This window comes from Protopterus annectens, chromosome 14.part0 (assembly GCF_019279795.1).
Source record: "Protopterus annectens isolate FY-2018-M chromosome 14.part0, PAN1.0, whole genome shotgun sequence".
Lineage (NCBI taxonomy): Eukaryota > Metazoa > Chordata > Ceratodontiformes > Protopteridae > Protopterus > Protopterus annectens.
Genome location: NC_056748.1, coordinates 957823511 through 957841676, shown reverse-complemented (window position 1 = coordinate 957841676; position 18166 = coordinate 957823511). Strand labels below are relative to the sequence as shown.

The window sequence follows — 18166 nt, the reverse complement described above, 5'->3', positions numbered from 1 at the left end:
CGTACTAATCCTTCCTTTATGCCTAAAGTGGTTTCTAGTGTGGCTTTAAACCAAACTATTCATTTGCCTACTTTTTATGCAAACCCCAAAATAAAGGGAAAAGATTTTGCACACCTTGGATATACACAGGCAGTTGCGATATTATTTAAGCAGAACTAAAGGGTTCAGGCAGTCTCAGCAGTTATTTGTTTCATTTGCTTTGGGTTCTCAGGGCAAGCCTGTGTCAAAACAAACTATTTCTAAGTGGATTGGGTTTTGTATTGCTTTCTGTTATTCCCATCATGGTAAGGAGATTCCAGCTGGGATTAGGCCTCATTCCACTAGGGCTACTGCCACTTCTACAGCTTTTTAAGGGGTGGCAACTAAAGATATTTTGGAGGCAGCTACTTGGAGTTCAGTGCATACTTTCTCTAAGCATTACCACCTTCCACTTTACTCTAAATCTAGGGCTGGTTTTGCCACTGCAATTTTACAGGGCATTTTGGCAGCTCCTACTGCTTTATAGTTTTGCCATCCTCCCTTACCTCTGCTTTGGGATTCTACCCAAGTGTAAGGACTGCAGCAATGTGAGATGAAGAACATAGTACAGTGTTGTACCTACCATAAATGTAGATGTTCGAAGATCCACATTGCTGCAGTCCAATTCCTCCCTCCTTCCCTCTGTAGTTAGAGGCGGTTGTGGTTTGGGTTGTGAATATTGTGGATATTGTATATATTGTACATATGATTAGTGCAAGGGTGGTTGGTTGTTTTTTGCTGTCTTTTGGTTTTGACCTTTCTGTTTAGGGTCTTCTGACATCTGGGGCAAGAAAAGACTGAGGATATGACGTCGGTCATGCGCATTTGTACCCTGACGTCCTGATGTCAGTCTTAAGCGCCTTGACCGACGTCAGCCTAATACTTTGATATTCGGGCCGACCGAGGACAGCGGACTACCCAAGTGTAAGGACTGCAGCAATGTGGATCTTCGAACATCTACATTTATGGTAGGTACAAAACTGTACTTTTTCTCTATCTATTTTGATACTTAGTAATATGTAATATTTCCTTTTTTTTTCCATCATACTTTTTTGGATCTCAGAAATATATGAGTCAGAGAATGTTTCAACGAAAAAATGACAAAATTATTTTTTTTTTCATTCTTTGATATGTGGAATTAATTTACTTGAACATGTGTGGTTTGTGGGGGTGGTCATGATTAGATATCTGAAGTAATGACATTAATATAGTTTAATATTATTTTAGTTGCATTACTAGGACTTACTAATTGCAATATACCTTAATTATATCCTTTTTAACAGTTTGTTTTGTTTTTTTATTTTAATTTGGTTGAAAAACTAACATAGTGACATTTTCTCACTTTGTGATGCTTGCAGTATGTATTACAGAGATTTAGTGCTTGTGCAGTGTTTTTCAAACTCACAAGCCGTTTTTGCTTTTAATAATCCGTGTTTTACATTAGTTTGAGCGGTTCCTGCTGAATATGTTCCTGTACACTTTTTAAAAGAAGGTCTCGAGCCTTGTAAGCACTTCTAAAAGCCATTTCAAGCATTGCGATTGCAATACCGGCAATTTGAAGCAAGAAATACGAACTCTGACCGCTTCATATAGGAACAGGATAGAACATTCAGACGTGAGTTACGATGCGTTATCCTGAATATCAAGTTAATCTTTAAAAGAAAAAATGAAAGAAAGACTGACTTTTGGCTTATTTATCATGTTTTTTTACAAAATGCAGATAATCTATTTTTAATAGGGAACTGAACTGACAGTGGAAACCGTTTATTTGAAAGGTCTGATACTGAGTAATATTTCAGTAAACTGGTGATAAGCAGTTAGACTTTTATGTTAATATAGCATTAATTACACAATTGGCAAGTTTTTTTACTTTTCTCCTTACCTATTATTATCACAAAATGATAAATTACTGATGTTTTTAGTTACTTGATAAGCAATAAATATGCAGTATAGTAGTACTGTAGTTGGTTATAATTGTGATGTGTGTTTCAAACCAGGGCTGAGGTTATTTAAAAGTTTGCCTTCCCTTTATATTGTTGGCCTGATATCACTAATTTCTTATTGGTTTATATGGAACAGAGGAAAGGGAGGGGCGGGAATAGAGTGGGAACGAAGGGGAAAATGGAGAAAGAAGGAATAAGAAGAGAAAAACTATTATTTTCTTATTCATTACTAAATGTGATTTCAGATAGCAACAGTTCAGACCCACATTTACATTGCCTTATGATGCTTTGATACATTTTAAATATTAATGTAGAATAATACTATGTGCCTGCTTACTTTCACTCTATTATTTAGTACTTCATAAGCTTGTTTTTCACAAATTCTCATTACTTATTAATATTTAAATAACTATTAATATCATGACAAATTTCCCTAACATGTTAATTTATATATGCTAGTTACTTAAGTAACTCTGCTGCCTATAAAAAGAACCTTCAGACTACTTTTTAATAGTTTGACATTAATTTGAGTTTCCTATATGTGATATTTAGGACATTGCATAATAACCAAGAGACATCTGTTTATTGAGTCTTTATAGATCTATCAGACATACCAAATGAGGGCTCACAGTTTTGAAACTGCAATTATGGGATAAGAAGTGAAAGAGACGATGGTATATATGTGTTATCTTAACCACATAGTATTGTGGAGAATCTTATAAGATCTTTTATCACATTAATCCGTTTGCTAATAGGTTATATTTGATGATATTCATTTCTTGAATTTTATTACAGTAGATGAGTATAAGTATAGTACATTTATTTATATATATATATATATATATATATATATATCAGGACATGCATAACACATCTACTGAGCACCTTAAATCTGCTACTAGAACTGTCAAAGTATTAATTTGTGAATAGTTCAGCAACACAATAACTCTGCTAACTAAACTCTTAGAGCAATTGATTATGAACAAAGAGGTGAGAAAGTAATGCTTCTATACAAGATGTAGGGCTTGAAGCTACCTTCTATATACATCTATAGGAATATATTTACTAGTTATTTGTTGTGTTTTGTTTTATGGAAAAAGATCTAAAGGGATAATTATATATACAAACAAAATAGCATTCTAAAGTTACTTATGTTAATTGAAAATGACCTTTAACTTTGACTGGTACTGACATCCATCTGAATGTCCACTTTATTATTCATTTATAAACATTTTGTTTTATTTGTACTACATTCAACTTAGTAATAGCTTATAAATAGCGAACACTCGTGTTTGTAAGAAACAAGCTTATATATCAAAAAACTCGAATTTTAGTACTTTAAAATATGGGACATATATATATATATATATATATATATATATATATATATATATATAGAGTTTGTTAATACAATTAAAATTTTGTTTTAAAAATCAACATAACTAAATTCTTGTTAGTGGTGGAGGGGAATTAACTGTTGCTAGTGAGAGAGTGGTTGATTCAAACAGTATACAGTTTGAGTCAGGAGTCTTATTAAACTCCATGAAAAGGGTGAGGGTTTATAAAATTCTAGCTTTTTTGTATATAGTTATTACATGTTATCTCTCTGTCAAAAATCTTTAAAGGTTTAATCTATATATTTGCTTTACATCATTTGGACCACAATTCTGCCAATTTATATTTTAATACGGTAAGAATAAATACTTATATGAGTACATTCAATAATCCATTGATTATCACTCCAGTAAACACATTTCTTTATTATTAATGCTAACATTAAATGTTTATCCATCAATATTAATGGCTTAAATAAGGGCTGCAAAAGGGAAAGTTTATATAAATACCTAAATCTTTTTATCCCTAATGTTTTTTTTATAAGAAACACATTTATTAAAGGATGATATAGACAGACTTAATAATAGAAAATATAGTTCACACCACCAACAAAAAAAAGAGGTGTTGTAATCCTGTGGAACAATTCTCTACCATTTTCTAAAATAATAGACATACATAATGATGATAAGGGCATGTTCTGTGCTGTTACACTAGAACTTAATAAGACACTATATACATTCATTAGTGTCTATTGGATACCAGGGATAGATACCCACACAGTCAAACAACACTAGATCAAACAGTACAATTTTCCAAAGGAAATATTATATTATCAGGGGACTTCAATTCTATAGACAATGACAAGGACTCAGCTGCCACTAGAAAGAGGATAATGACATCACCAGTGAAAAATTTGATTAAATTTGCAGATACTTATATTAGAGATGGCAGTGATTTTGCAGACTCAGATTCTCTTTTTTACACATATTTTTCACAAATGCATGGTTTATACTCTAGAAATTAATTAATAACCTAAATAAAGTTAAAGTTCATTTGTGCCCTTTATCCGATCATAATGCCATAAACTTTGATGCACTATTGCACTCAAACTATTATACCCAAATTAAAAGAATACCAGCGTATTTAACTCATCTATCAGACTCTAAAGAATTTAGAGCAAGATGCAGAGGACAGGAAGAAGTGGAAACAAATGATCCGCTGTGGCGACCCCTAACGAGAACAGCCAAAAGAAGATGATGATCAGACTTTAAAGAATTTATTTCTGAAACAAAAAAATGTATTAATCTCAATAGGACTGAAGGCACATCTGTTATGTATATCTGGGATGCTCTAAAAGCATACCTGTATGGAAAAATAATTAATTGGTATATCAATAAAAAAAAGTTTTGGCATAAAGAATTAAAAGTTTTTCAAGAAAAGATTGATGAAATAAAATTACAAAATCAGATAAACAAATCCAACAAGATTGAGGAAATCACTACTTTGAATAGTAAATACCTAGAAATTGTGAACCACAAGAGCAAGAACAATTTAGAAAGATATACATTTATAAAGTTTTCTACTAACCCTAAGTAATAAATAAACTAGCTATCAAAACCAAGAGGCTCAGTAAAATGTACCGTTTTAAAGAAATCTGTTCAGGTAAAAAAGAGGATGGTAACTGAATTAGGGGATATATTAATGGAATTTAGAGATTATTTTAACAAAATTAATCAAAGTCAAATACATCAGACCCTAGAGAAATGGCAAGATTCTTTATAAAGAAATGAACTAAGAATAAACGGAACAACAAATTAATATCTTAGGTAAAAAAATGTCATTGTCAGAAATCAAAAGTCAAATTAACACTTTAAAACAAAATAAGGTAGAATCATTCCAGAATTATACAAAATATTACCCACTGAATCACTAATTTTACTACATCAAGTTTTTTCTCCGTGTGAAGAATTGTTTAGTGTGCCTCCTCCTTGGAACTATACCCTCATTTCGCTTATACTGAAAATGGATAAAGACCCCTCAAAGTGTTCCTCATATAGACCAATATCACTTAAGTATAATTTTTTTATGTCCATTTATACCAGTAGACTTAAGAAATTCCTTCCATTTTTGATTGATGAAGATCAAACAAGTTTTATTTTAAATAGAAATAAATTTGACAGTATTAAAAGGGTATTAGCTTTTATAGACCATGCAGTCGAATCTAAGAAAATGTTAACTTTATTAAGTCTAGATATAAACTGTGCCTTTGATTAGGTTAGTTGGGCTTATCTATTTTTTTACATTGGAATCATTAAATTTCTCTGATAAATTCCTCCATCTTATTTCTCGCCTTTATATTGGCAGTCATGTTTATATAAAGATTGGCTCATATCTATCACAAAACATCCCGATACATGAAGGCACTAAACAGGAATGTCCCCTCTCTCCCTTGCTATTTACTCTTATAATGGAACCCCTAGCAAATTATATAAGGATGAATCCAGATATTGAGGGAAATAATTTGAATTCAGAAACAATCTCCAAAGTGCAACCTTTTGCAGACGATATTCTTCTAATTGTTAAAGGAACAAATAAAACTTTGCAAGCCACATTTGATCTCATGGAGTATTTTCAAAAGAAATCTGGTTTCATTTTTAATGATGATAATACAAAGATACTTTCCATTAATTCAGATACTAACCTTTGGAATCAGAAATATACAAAATACCTAGTTAAAGCTGACTGCTTAATGTACTTGGGTATCACAATAACAAACAACATAAATGATATAAGATTAAATTACATTAATTGCATATCATCTATAAATCTAATAACTAAGTAGAAATATCTCTTATTTAAAATTGGTGAGAAACTTTCAATTATTAAAATGATCATCTTGCCTAAGGTACATCAGTAATGCCTCCGAAAATGCTGATCAAAGAATTCAACACATTGGTTTTGAAATTTTTGTAACACCCAAATAAACCTAGGATATCCCTTACACATCATATGAGAGATTGGTCATTTGGTGGTGTAGGCTTGCCAGATATAGAATTATATTCCATTTCTTCAACGATTAAGACCTTTTCATTATTAATCAATGAAAATTACTCAGCCAAATGGAAAAAGTTCCAAGATGTTCTTTGTTTTAATATAAACGAGAGTCTTAGTTCTAATAAACTCCTAATTTTAAATAATCCGTTTATTTGGATATTTAAAAACTATTTTTCTTTGAACAAAAGGCGGCCACGGTGGTGCAGTGGTTAGCATTGCTGCCTCACAGCAAGAGGTTCTCCGGTTCGATCCTCGGCTGGGGTGCCTTCTGTGCCGAGTCTGCATGTCCTCCCTGTGGTCGCATGGGTTTCCTCCGGGTGCTCCGGTTTCCTCCCACATCCCAAAGACATGCTGCAGGTGGATTGGACACTCTAAATTGGCCCTAGGTGTGCGTGTGAGTGTGCCTTCTGTGGAAGGTTGGGCGCCGGGCTGGCAACTCGACACCGTAAAACTCCACTGCCACTCAATGTGCGGACAAGGCGATCCGCTGTGGCGACCCCTAACCGGGAAAAGCCGAAAGAAGAAGAAGAAGAAGATTTTTCTTTGAACAAACTTTCAAACAACTTTACTTATTATATGAAACTTTTATTAAAGGATTTTCGAAATTTTATATATAAAAATATGATTTACAAACACTAGATATTCATTTTATTTCCTATTGCTTATACAAAGGATGTTATCTCCTCTTCCAGTATCCCCAATATCTCAATGAAAGAAAAAAAAACTTAATTTTTGGTTTCAGTTTATAGAAGATGACAATTTAATCACATTAGAAAATCTAATAATAAAATATGATTTAAATAAAAGCACATGGCTACAACTTCAATCATATAGACAGTTTATGACTGATAAAATTAATTTAATTCCTCAAAGTTCAAGAACATCAATACCTAAGTTAATAAAATTTTTGATTTCCCTTATCCATCAAGACATAACCAACGAATGTAAACTTTCAACTGTATATAGGATAATTAATAAAGAAACAAAAAGGTATAACAGATAACTACTGGAATTATTTCATATCAATCAATAATAAGGAACCCCTTGTTCTTGATAAAAAAAAGTAATCGTGTAATCATCCAGGCACATTTACATCCTCATTTAGATGGAGAATATATTCATGGAAGTTTTTGAATAGAGCTTTTTACACACCTCATAAGTTGGAACTGATCAGTAAGGATAAGGTATTGTGTTGGAGATGCAAAACAGAATCTAAAGCTGATTGGTCGCATACGTTTTATGATTGCATAGCTTTGAGGCAATACTGGGGAAAAATCAATAATCTTCTTCAAGCACTTTTTACAGATAGATTTCTTTTAATCAAATCACTGGTTTCTGTTTAATACCGATTCCTACTTATATTAGAAGAATTAAATATAATTTTCTGTGGTCTGTCTTAACTGTAGCTAGAAAAACAATAACCAGAAGCTGGAAATCTGAGCACCCTCCTTTACTTGCAGAATTCAAGACAATCCTTACTGACACTGTGTCATTTGGAAATGATGACTATAAAATCAAGAACTGTTAGAGCATCTTTTTCATACAATATGTGGTCCAACTTAAAAACTTTATTAGATAAAGATGTATGTATTGCTTAATGAGATCACTAATGTTTTGTAGTGTTTTGTTTTAATTTCTCTTTTAGACACTGATGTAAATACTTTAGTTGATACTACTTTGATGTCTATTTGTTTTAGTTTGATTGGCAATGTCCTTATTGCAATCCTGTAAACAATTTGTATTGTTATAAACCTTAATAAAAACTGTTTAAAAAAAAGAAATGTGAGGACGAGATAAGTAGTTTTAGTGGCTTTGGTGAGAAAGTTTTTGGCTCTGTAAAACATCCCTAGGTTTTGATGAGTTTTTCTTATGCAACTTTGTATATATGCAAATCAAATTTAAGATTACCATCCCCAGTAATTTGCTATTTGAAGTCACCTCAATGGTTGTATTATTAAGAGTGAGGACTTCAAATGTTATTTCATGAGTGAAGGCTTTGGGGGGAAAGCATTTATTTATGGTTGATCATGAACTGTGAGTTACAACCCCATGTTTCAGTGGCTGTTAAAGCTTCCTGAAAAAGTTTTTATTATAGCATTTTCAATATAGTATGGCTTGCAAAATATTTTTCTTTATAATTAGAAATGATCTGCATGAATCTACATATGTATTTATTGCATTCCCATATAAACTAGGGGTGGCAGTATGGAAAAAAGCTGCCAAATATGGAGTGATTCACAAAACAGTGTAATGCTAAGGGCAAACAGTGTATAACAAGCAGCTTGCACTCCATTGCCAGTCTGACAGACATTCACAAACAGTTTACTTGGCTTCAAATGGTATAAAGGAGTTAGATATATTAATCAATTTTACTCACTGAAGTTTTATTACACAGGTTATGGAGAACAGTACTAGGATATTTTTGTGGCTAACCACTACAGCTACAGCAGACTTTGCAATCCATATTAAAATATTTTTAGTACTGCCATTTCTAAACCTGGATGTACACTGAACTCTGTAGATGTCCTTACTTCCAATCTGATATCACTGCCATGTCATGTTCATGGGGGCCTTGGGCTGCTGAACAAGGAGTGGTTTAATACACTGTGGCTCCTCATTAATTATTTTTAATAGCTCCATTTTGAACTTTCTTTTTGAATCACAACCTGCAGCTCATAAGTTTTCTTTACAGGTCAATGGAAGCCTACATTAACCTACAATGCTGGGTTTCTGAATCTGTCCCTAGAGCATCACCATAGAGTATAAAGTAAGGATTTAGGCAAAGTGGATGAATTAGCCTTTTAATAGGTTTAATGTCACCGATGGGCATGGATATTTGCCAGTGATAAGTGGGTTGAGGACCCGGGCTACTCCAACCTATGCCAGGGACAAATGCTAAGTGTGATGGATGTATCCCTTTTGGCCAGGGTGTGCCTGCCATAAAGCTTGGCAGCCCTGGGTCAAAAAGCTATTGGCCGGGCCATGACCAGTTGCCCAGCGTGGGCTACCTGGAATATGCTGTTGAATGAAAGGTGGCCATAAAACTAATCAACTTGCCAAACATGAACTAAAGTTGCTCCACTCAGTGTAGGTTCACTGACAGGATGGAGCTTGGAAGTGAATGACATGATGGTAAGGAGGAGGAGCCTGGGCATCCTGTATAGCCAAGAGACAACATGGAAGGTCATTACAGCAAAGCCACTTGGCTTGGTATCCAAAATCTACTACACAGGAGAAGGACAGGCTAGAAATGGTGTGGGAATTGTGGTGAGAGAGAGGCTTCAGAAGGCAGTGAGGGATATCATGAGAATTAGTGACAGGCTCATGGCAATGAGACTCCAGCCTAATGATAGGCTGTGAGTATGAATACTGTCCTATGCCCCACAACAGGGTTGTGATAGTGAAGAGAAGAGTGCATTAATACAGCAGTTTCAGGACCTATTAAAGATGTGCAACATGAATTGGTGTTGATAATGGGCGACTGGAATGCACATACTGGGACAGACACTATATGAGGACTGCCTGAGTCCACATGGGTGGGGAAACAGGAATAAAGGATAGTCCATTCTAGACTTCTGTTTGGCAAATGGCTTGATAGTAGCCAGCACATGGTTCAGAAAGAGAAACAGTCACAAGATCAATTCCAAATGTGGCCAACATGCAACTCAGGTAGACTTCCTTCTAGTAAGGAAAGAGTATTGGGGTAGAATCAATGATTGCAGCTGTCCCACAGCATAAACCACTGGTTACCAAAAATCAGCTGCAAACAGTGTTCAGAGAAGGCTCTAAGGTCAACAGAGACCAGACTGTAGACCTGGAAGTTGAATGGGAGTGAAAGCGCAAAAGTTCAAACAGTTTGCTGCTAACTCTAGTATCCAAAGAAAAGGAGGAAATTGATGGAGTTGAAGAAGAAAGGAATTGCATCAAAACAGCATAGTTGAGGACTACACAACAAGTATGTGACTGAGCCAGGTATGGAAATAAAGTACATCAGGAAAGCTTGTGATGGAACGCAAAATTCCAGGAAGTCATTTAAAGAAAGGAGGAGTGCAGGAAACAGTGGGAGATGGAAAAGACGGACCAGGCTAAGAAGTAATACTGGTTGTCAGACAGAGGCTAGAAAGGAGTTGCAGTAGCAAAGACCAGAGCATCTGAGGCATTCTACCAGCTCCTGGAAAGTGACTACTGAGCTGGTAGAGTGCCTCAGATGCTCTGGATTTTGCTAAAGGTGGTAGAATGCCTCAGATGCTCTGGTCTTTGCTACTGCAACTCCTTTCTAGCCTCTTTGTCTGACAACCAGTATTCCTTCTTAGCCTGGTCCATCTTTTCCATCTCCCACAGGTGGCACAAAGAAACTCTATCAGGTTGCAAGGCAAATACAGAAAGATAAAGAAGATAGTCAGACACCCTTCATAAGGGATGCCAACAACAACCAGCTCACCAGTCCAAAGGGCATCAAAGGCAGATGGCAGGAGTTCTTTGAGCAGCTTCTTAATGAAGAAAACCCCTCAGAAGCTGTACTGCCACAGAAACAGCTTACGATGAGCAAAGAGGAGGAACCTACCATAAAAGTCATAAGAACAGTGCTAAGAAAAATGAAGTCAGAGAAAATAGCAGGCTCAAATGAGGTCAGAGCAGATATGATTAAGATGTTGTGTGAGATAGGGGAGAAATTACTCCTGAGGGTACTCATACAGTGTGGAGAGAAAGGTGTATCGCACATGACTGGAGAATAAGCATGCTCATGCCAGTGTACAAGAACAAAGGGAGTATCCACAACTGTGGGCAGTACAAGAGGTATCAAACTCTGCATGAATGTTTTGCAGAGAGTGATTGATAAACGAACACACACAGTAGTATAAAGTAAGATGGGAGGTAAGCAGGATGCAGCACAAATGACCCAGTGTTTGCAGTTAGCCAGATAGTTGAGTAGAAGCTAGAGATGAGGAAAGTGTCCAATTGGGTGTTCCTAGACTTGTCGAAAGCATAATGACAAGGTCTTAAGAAAGCTGATTTGGGCAGTCCTGTGCTGGTTCAGACTCCCAGAAACAGTGGTAGATTTAGTGCAAGCTATGTATAAGGACCCAATAACTCAAGTATGAACAGTGTTCGATCTCACAGATGGCTTCCAAGTGGGAGTGGGTGTGCATCAGGGTTCAGATCTGAGCCCAGTGCTACTACTACTGGTGATAGACTACATTAGCAAATGAGTCGGAGGGGAAAGATCGACAAAGTTACTGTATGCAGGCAGTAGCATTACAGGCAGATTCTGAGTAAAAACTTCTGCAAAGGATAGGGGAGTCACATGATAATAGCAGCAAACTGTGGAAATCAGAAGGAGGTGAGAATTGAGATAGAAGGGAAGATAGTGATATAGGTTAACAGCTTCAGTTATCTGAGAGGGGTAGTTGAGGAAAAGGGAAGCCTGTTTGAGAAGGTCAAAGCTAGAATCACAGGGGCTGCAGCCAACTGGCATACAGTGTCAGGTGTAGTGTATGACAAGAATGCCAAAGAAGTTAAAAAGTAATGTGTTCAAAACAGTGGTGAGACCAGTACTACTGTATGGTACAGAAACCTGAGCAGTAAAGGCAGAGCAATTGAGGAAGCTAGAGGTGATGGGAATGAAGTGCCTGAGACAGGTGGTAGGATGCACACTGCGGGATAGATGAAGAAATGAGGACACGAGCAGATGCCAAAGTAGATCCAATTGCAGAAAATATCAGAAAAACAGATTATTGGTGGTTGGAGCACATAGGCAGAGAAGCAGAAGACAATCTGGCAAAGACGATTTTGAACAGACAGGAAGAATGCAAGAGGAAACTAGGACATCCAGCAAAGAGGTGGATGGGATTGTGTAAGATCTCAATCAGGCATGTGTTTCGAAGAAGGCAGAAGTGTGGCACTGAGTCAAGAAAGAGATTGAGACAATTAACAAAGCACCCTGACCCCATGTAGAAAATAGGAAAAAGGGATTTGATTTATATATTGTAAGATTAAATTGTCCATTCCAGTAGATGTTCCAGTAGATTTTGTATAACTGTGCAGTTACACATTCATAAATGCAATCACACATTCATAAATGCTAGACAAAAGCATGAAATAAATCCAATTTTGAAGGTAATTGAAGGTAAATTTAAAGTTGTGCAAGTTATTTTACATTAAGATTATGGCAGATTCTTATTGCAATGTACAAGATTTTAGTTAACAAATATGGTGGTCCTGATGGAGAAAAGTTAGCATCTGCTGTATCAGGCTTCTTTTTATTGTCTGACATAGATGTGGAGCTTGATTAAGTGATTTGATCTTCCAGCTTTACAGCAGTACCCTTGTCTTGACAGGGTGAGGTTACAGCTGTTCATGGGTCTATATTAGAAGCACAAAACGGCTTCTGAGCGAATACGTAAAGAGCGACACATATTCATCAAACCGCATTTAAGCGATTCAATGAATATGTCACAGGGCAAGGAGGTAGTTGGCCAACTACACTGAGTTGCCCTTTCCTTCGCTGTAGTTTGATCTTGGAGTTGTTAACATTTAGTTAGGGAGGGTGTGGGGGGCACAGCCCCCCACCTGATAATGTTTTTTAATTTTTTTTTCCCCGAACGGTCATGTGAATTTTTTCACTAGGAAAAAATTTGATTATGTGGCTGTTCGCTATTTACAGGTTTCGTGTATTATGTGCTGATTTTTTTATGTAGTCACACACATGTGCTTTCGTTGTTCTGATATAGACCCGTGTTCATGACAGGAAAAAATTAGCAAAAGTCACACAGGGAATACCATCTAGAGAGTAGCATACCACAAACTTGTAGGGCAGGGAAGGGGCAGAACTTTTCTTAGAATTATACTTACCCTAGGGCTGATTAAGTAAACACATTTAGTTGAGACTTGGTAGTGGTGCTAGGAAGTATGGCACAAGCCTGCCTCTATTATGGGAGGAAGATGCCACCTTTAAGGGCTGCATCTTACACTTGGCTATTTCATAAATCTAATTCTGAGGTAATGCCATTTTGAGAAAAAAATGAACCAGTTAAGTTTCCATATCTTCTGGGAGGATGGTTCACTTTCATTGAAGAAGTATACTTGCAGAATTTGACCAAATGAGTTTGCCACACCAGTCTTTGGTTAGATGTCGGTCAGTAGTCTGACATTTGCAGCAGTATAGGAGCAGGTCAGTTAATTGACAGCACTTTTGTCAGTAGTGGAGTTCTCATTTTGCTTTACTGGTGTGTGACCTCAGAGTAGGTACATTTGAGTTTGGAGGGTGTCCTCCCATATTTTGAGGTGCCAAGGGCTTGCATCTCAGCAAAAAAATTTCTTGGATTCATTGAAAGTTTTTTTGGCCTTTTTTTTTTTTTTTTCGTTAGTGGGCAACTTGATTATACAGTTGTCAGACAATCAACATGAATCTGTATTGCTCACACTAAGGTTTGTACTAAATGTTTGTTTTATTTATTTATTTATTACATTTGTTTACAACAATTATTGCAAACAATATAGGCATATATAAAATATGATTGATAGAGCAGTACATTCTATAATACAGACCAAGCATTTGCACTATGCAGTACTGTGATTTTTTTTTTTAAATAAGAACAAAAATAGGACATTAGAGGATGGAGGTGATAAGAAATCAGGAATAGAAGTGGGTTAATAGTTACCCAGGAGAGTGGCAACAGCACAGCCAATGAATAGTGATATGTTCTTTTAGGAGTACTTTGAACTGATTGTGACTAGGATTTTTTGTTATTGTCTCTGGAATTTGGCTATCTTGTGTGAGAAGAGGGAGTCGCCAAGATAGTTTTGGGAGTTGGAGACCTTGAGTAAGAGTTTGTTTGAAGATCTGAGAGATCTGAGATTGTTACTGGATTGGACAAGGTGGGAGATTGCTGGGCAGTCATTAAGGAGGTGTATTATTTTGTGGGCTAAGGTTAGTTGATTAAGTGTTAAAAGGTTGGGGAGCTCTAGCCAGTTTAACTGTGAGAGAGCTATACAGTGGTGAGATCTGTGTGGTTGATTGGTGGCATATGTAGCTACATTGTTGTAGCATGATTCTAGGTTGTTGAGGTCTGATTTTCTGAGATAGTGACTATAATGAAACCATACAGGAGGGGGTGGATAGCAGGTGTGTGCGAGCAGTGGCTAGCCTGGCATTGCGAGTTAGGTATGGTTTGGCCCTGTACAGTGTACCTAGTTTGATGTGGACCTTTTTGATAGTTTGGGCAATGTGTGCATTAAATTTGAGGTTCTCATATATGATAACACCTAAACGTTTAGTGTGATTTGTGGGAACTATCTTGGTTCCATTTGCTAAAGTGAGTGAGCTAAGGGGCTGGGGAATCTTGTTTTTTTTTTTTTTTTCTTACTGAAGACTATGATTTTAGTTTTGTTGGGATTTAAAATGAGTTGGTATTGGGAGAGATTCCAAGGTAGGTTTCAATGTCCTGAAAAGATAATTGCATTTTTATTTGGAGTTCTTGGGCTGTGGGGGTGGAGTAGATAAGTGTAGCATCATCGGCATACGGTACTATTGGGGCTTGTTGAGTTGCTGAACTAAAGTTGTTTGTGAATATAATAAAGAGAAGAGGACCAAGTACAGATCATTGAGGATGCAGGGTCTCTGATAGCTGGTGGGGTAAAGAGATTGCCAGCAAAGGAAACTGAGTTGGCCCTATCTGGGTGCTGTTTTCACTCATAGAGCAGAAGTGTCATGCCTCCAAACCTGTGTATGTGATGTAGTCTTCAGTTTTATAGGGTAGATGAAAAACTGTAGTAGAACATTCCAGGGCACCTCTGGCTACTTGTGAATTGTGTATCAAGGAAAGGAATTACAGTATTGAATGCCTTCTGTCTACAGTGATTTTCTGTCTGACCTGATCTGTGTACTGCTGGGATGACTGACTTCTTGGAGCTCTGTAGCAAAGTATGCTGTATGGCAGATCTTGGCACCACCCTTATTTTATCTTCTTAACATTTTAAAAGGCATTCCCTGTGCATTTGTTCCTTCTCAACCTCAGCCTGCAGTACATTGTACCTTACTGAACCATTTTTCTACACAGTACATTGGTACAGGCTAACTCCTGAAAACTTTGTTGCAAAAATATCTTCAGATTTGTGCTGCATACCTGCCGCACTAAGGTTTCTTGGTGGCATGGACTCAGTCTGGATTTATCAGAAGTTTAGATCAGAATGGGATTAATGCAAATATTACTTTGTTTAAAAAATACAATTAAAATGAGAAATTTCTGCACATGCTAATACAAAGTGTCACTTGAATCAAATTTAAAATATTTATTTTCGTAAACCTGGTGCAGAAAGAAAGAGGGAGGAACCAACAAAAAAAAAAAAAGTGGAGGGTGAAATGAATTAACACAATCTGTAATACAGTGGACAAACATACAAACACAGTACTTGGAAGTTTTGCTTAGTTATTAATTGAAATGCTCTTTGCAGTTTTTTGTTGCAGTACATGTATACATACTGATTTCTGTATATTAAAGTAACATTCTTGCTCATACTAGGAAGTTCACATCTGGAAGCAAAATGGGATGACGATACCAGGAGTTCAGTGGGCAACAGCTGCCAGGTTTTGAGAATCAGGTATTGCTTTAGATTTTTCTGTTTAATTTGTATAGTTCTAGTTCCTAATTTTTTCATTTGCATAACAAATGACCAATAAGATGACTGTTAGGATTAACATTTCATTCAACCCATTAATGTTTCTTGGGGTGACGTGGGAATTGTTAAAGACCCTTCACCAGTCAGGGGAATAAGCAGGCAAAAGCCAACAACAGAACTGTATGCACATCTACTGGTATCACAATAAATAATTGGAAAACAATACCAACAGTAAAAAACTTCGGTCCCACCAATCAGCGTTATACGACACAAAGATCCACGAGAAAGTAATGTAACTCACAGTTTATTCATTGACAACGAACATCAGACCAACTTTCCACTTAACATTACGGACAAGACTGCCAGGTCAATATGAGAAGATAAATCCACACATCAGCCTGCTACATTTAACATATATCGTGCACAACATAAAAAGAACGCCAAAAATAACTAGAGTTTAGCGCTTTCAACCAAATCATTGGTCTTCCTCAGAACTAAAGGGAATAACATTCAAAAACCCTTTAAATAAATTTTTTGGCGCCAAATGTAACTAAATTAAGTCTTAAAGATATACTATCATTTAAATGATACTGTTGTAACACCATTATTGTCCATATGGATAATACATATACTTGTACATAAAACCAAAATAAGTGACATATATATAAGTATGCATAAACATATGCCTCAAATGTAGATGCAGTACCTTTCAAGTAAAAAGTGTTGCCATGATCAAATTAATAAAAACAAAAATTGTGAAATCTGTACTGGGTGAACATAAATATATTGGCCTTCTCTATGTAATGAGTGTGTAATGTGAACATTTTATATAAAATGAAAATGGGTATAATTATGTAATATTCATGTGTATGCTATAAATATAACATTCTGATATGGCACAATATTAACAGCTTCTAATATGATTGATAAAAATATTATAACTGGATTAATATTATAAAATTGAAGAATATAAATATTATTTCAAAAATAAAAATGTAATAAATGTATATAAATACAAATAAATATAAATTCATATGTGATATATATATAAATATAAAATCATATAAAATATGTAAAATACATATGTAGCAAATTTAGATTCTGGTAATATATACATAAGAATAAGAATATATATAAATGCATATTAAGGTTGCGGAGGCATGAGGGCCTAGGCTATTAAATAATGATAATCATAAGTGGTGTACTAACCAATAATAATTTTATACAATTAAAATGAAAATTATGTGAAAAAAATTCTGTTAAAATGATGATGTTAGAACATGTATGGAAAATTAATTGAAGAATTATCAAGGAAATAAAATTTTTTCAAAAAATTTTTTTAAAAATTATTGTAAAAGATTTTTTTAAAAATTATTGTAAAAAATGTATACTTGTAATAACCATTGATTTATCCAATGATCCCATCAAAACAAGGGAGACTTAATGGGGATACAATAACTACTAGGGGTGTTGTATTTCTTACGGATGTATGATATATGATAGTTCGTAAAAATTCATAAAAATTCATAAAATTCATAAAATTCATAAAATAATGCATTTCACAGGCATAATATATTTCTAGAAAAATGATGCGTTCCATTAAAGGTAGCAATAACTTCGAAATACTACAAACACCTTCATATGTGTATCACATCAGTAATGACTTAATGGAAATACACTCGTTAAGTCCGGGGGGGTTCGTGGCATCAAGGTATATTTGCCACCAAGTTTCTCTAAAAGCTATAAGGCTTTTCAGATCACCCCCTCTAGGATCGTTTGGGACTATTTCCAAAATACTAAATTTGAATGTATGTGTTACTCCCATTGCCTCTATATGTCTATATAGAGCGTTGTTTGTGTCCTTACGCCTAATACTGTACATGTGGTCATAAATACGTTTTTTCAAGTAACGTTCAGTTCTACCAACATAGTACAGATTTCATAATTTTTGTTTTTATTAATTTGATCATGGCAACACTTTTTACTTGAAAGGTATTGCATCTACGTTTGAGGCATATGTTTATGCATACTTATATATATGTCACTTATTTTGGTTTTATGTACAAGTATATGTATTATCCATATGGACAATAATGGTGTTACAACAGTATCATTTAAATGATAGTATATCTTTAAGACTTAATTTAGTTACATTTGGCGCCAAAAAATTTATTTAAAGGGTTTTTGAATGTTATTCC

General features: G+C 35.3%; 1 protein-coding gene across 1 annotated transcript in view; it reads left to right on the top strand.

Moving 5' to 3' along the window:
- The window catches only part of LOC122789363 (tyrosine-protein phosphatase non-receptor type 13-like), a 2815362-nt gene that overhangs the window by 294912 nt on the left and 2502284 nt on the right, over window positions 1-18166 (top strand). The window contains exon 6 of the mRNA XM_044056752.1: window positions 15872-15950. Coding sequence (XP_043912687.1) covers window positions 15872-15950 — 79 coding nt within the window. The remainder of the gene's footprint in view (window positions 1-15871; window positions 15951-18166) is intronic.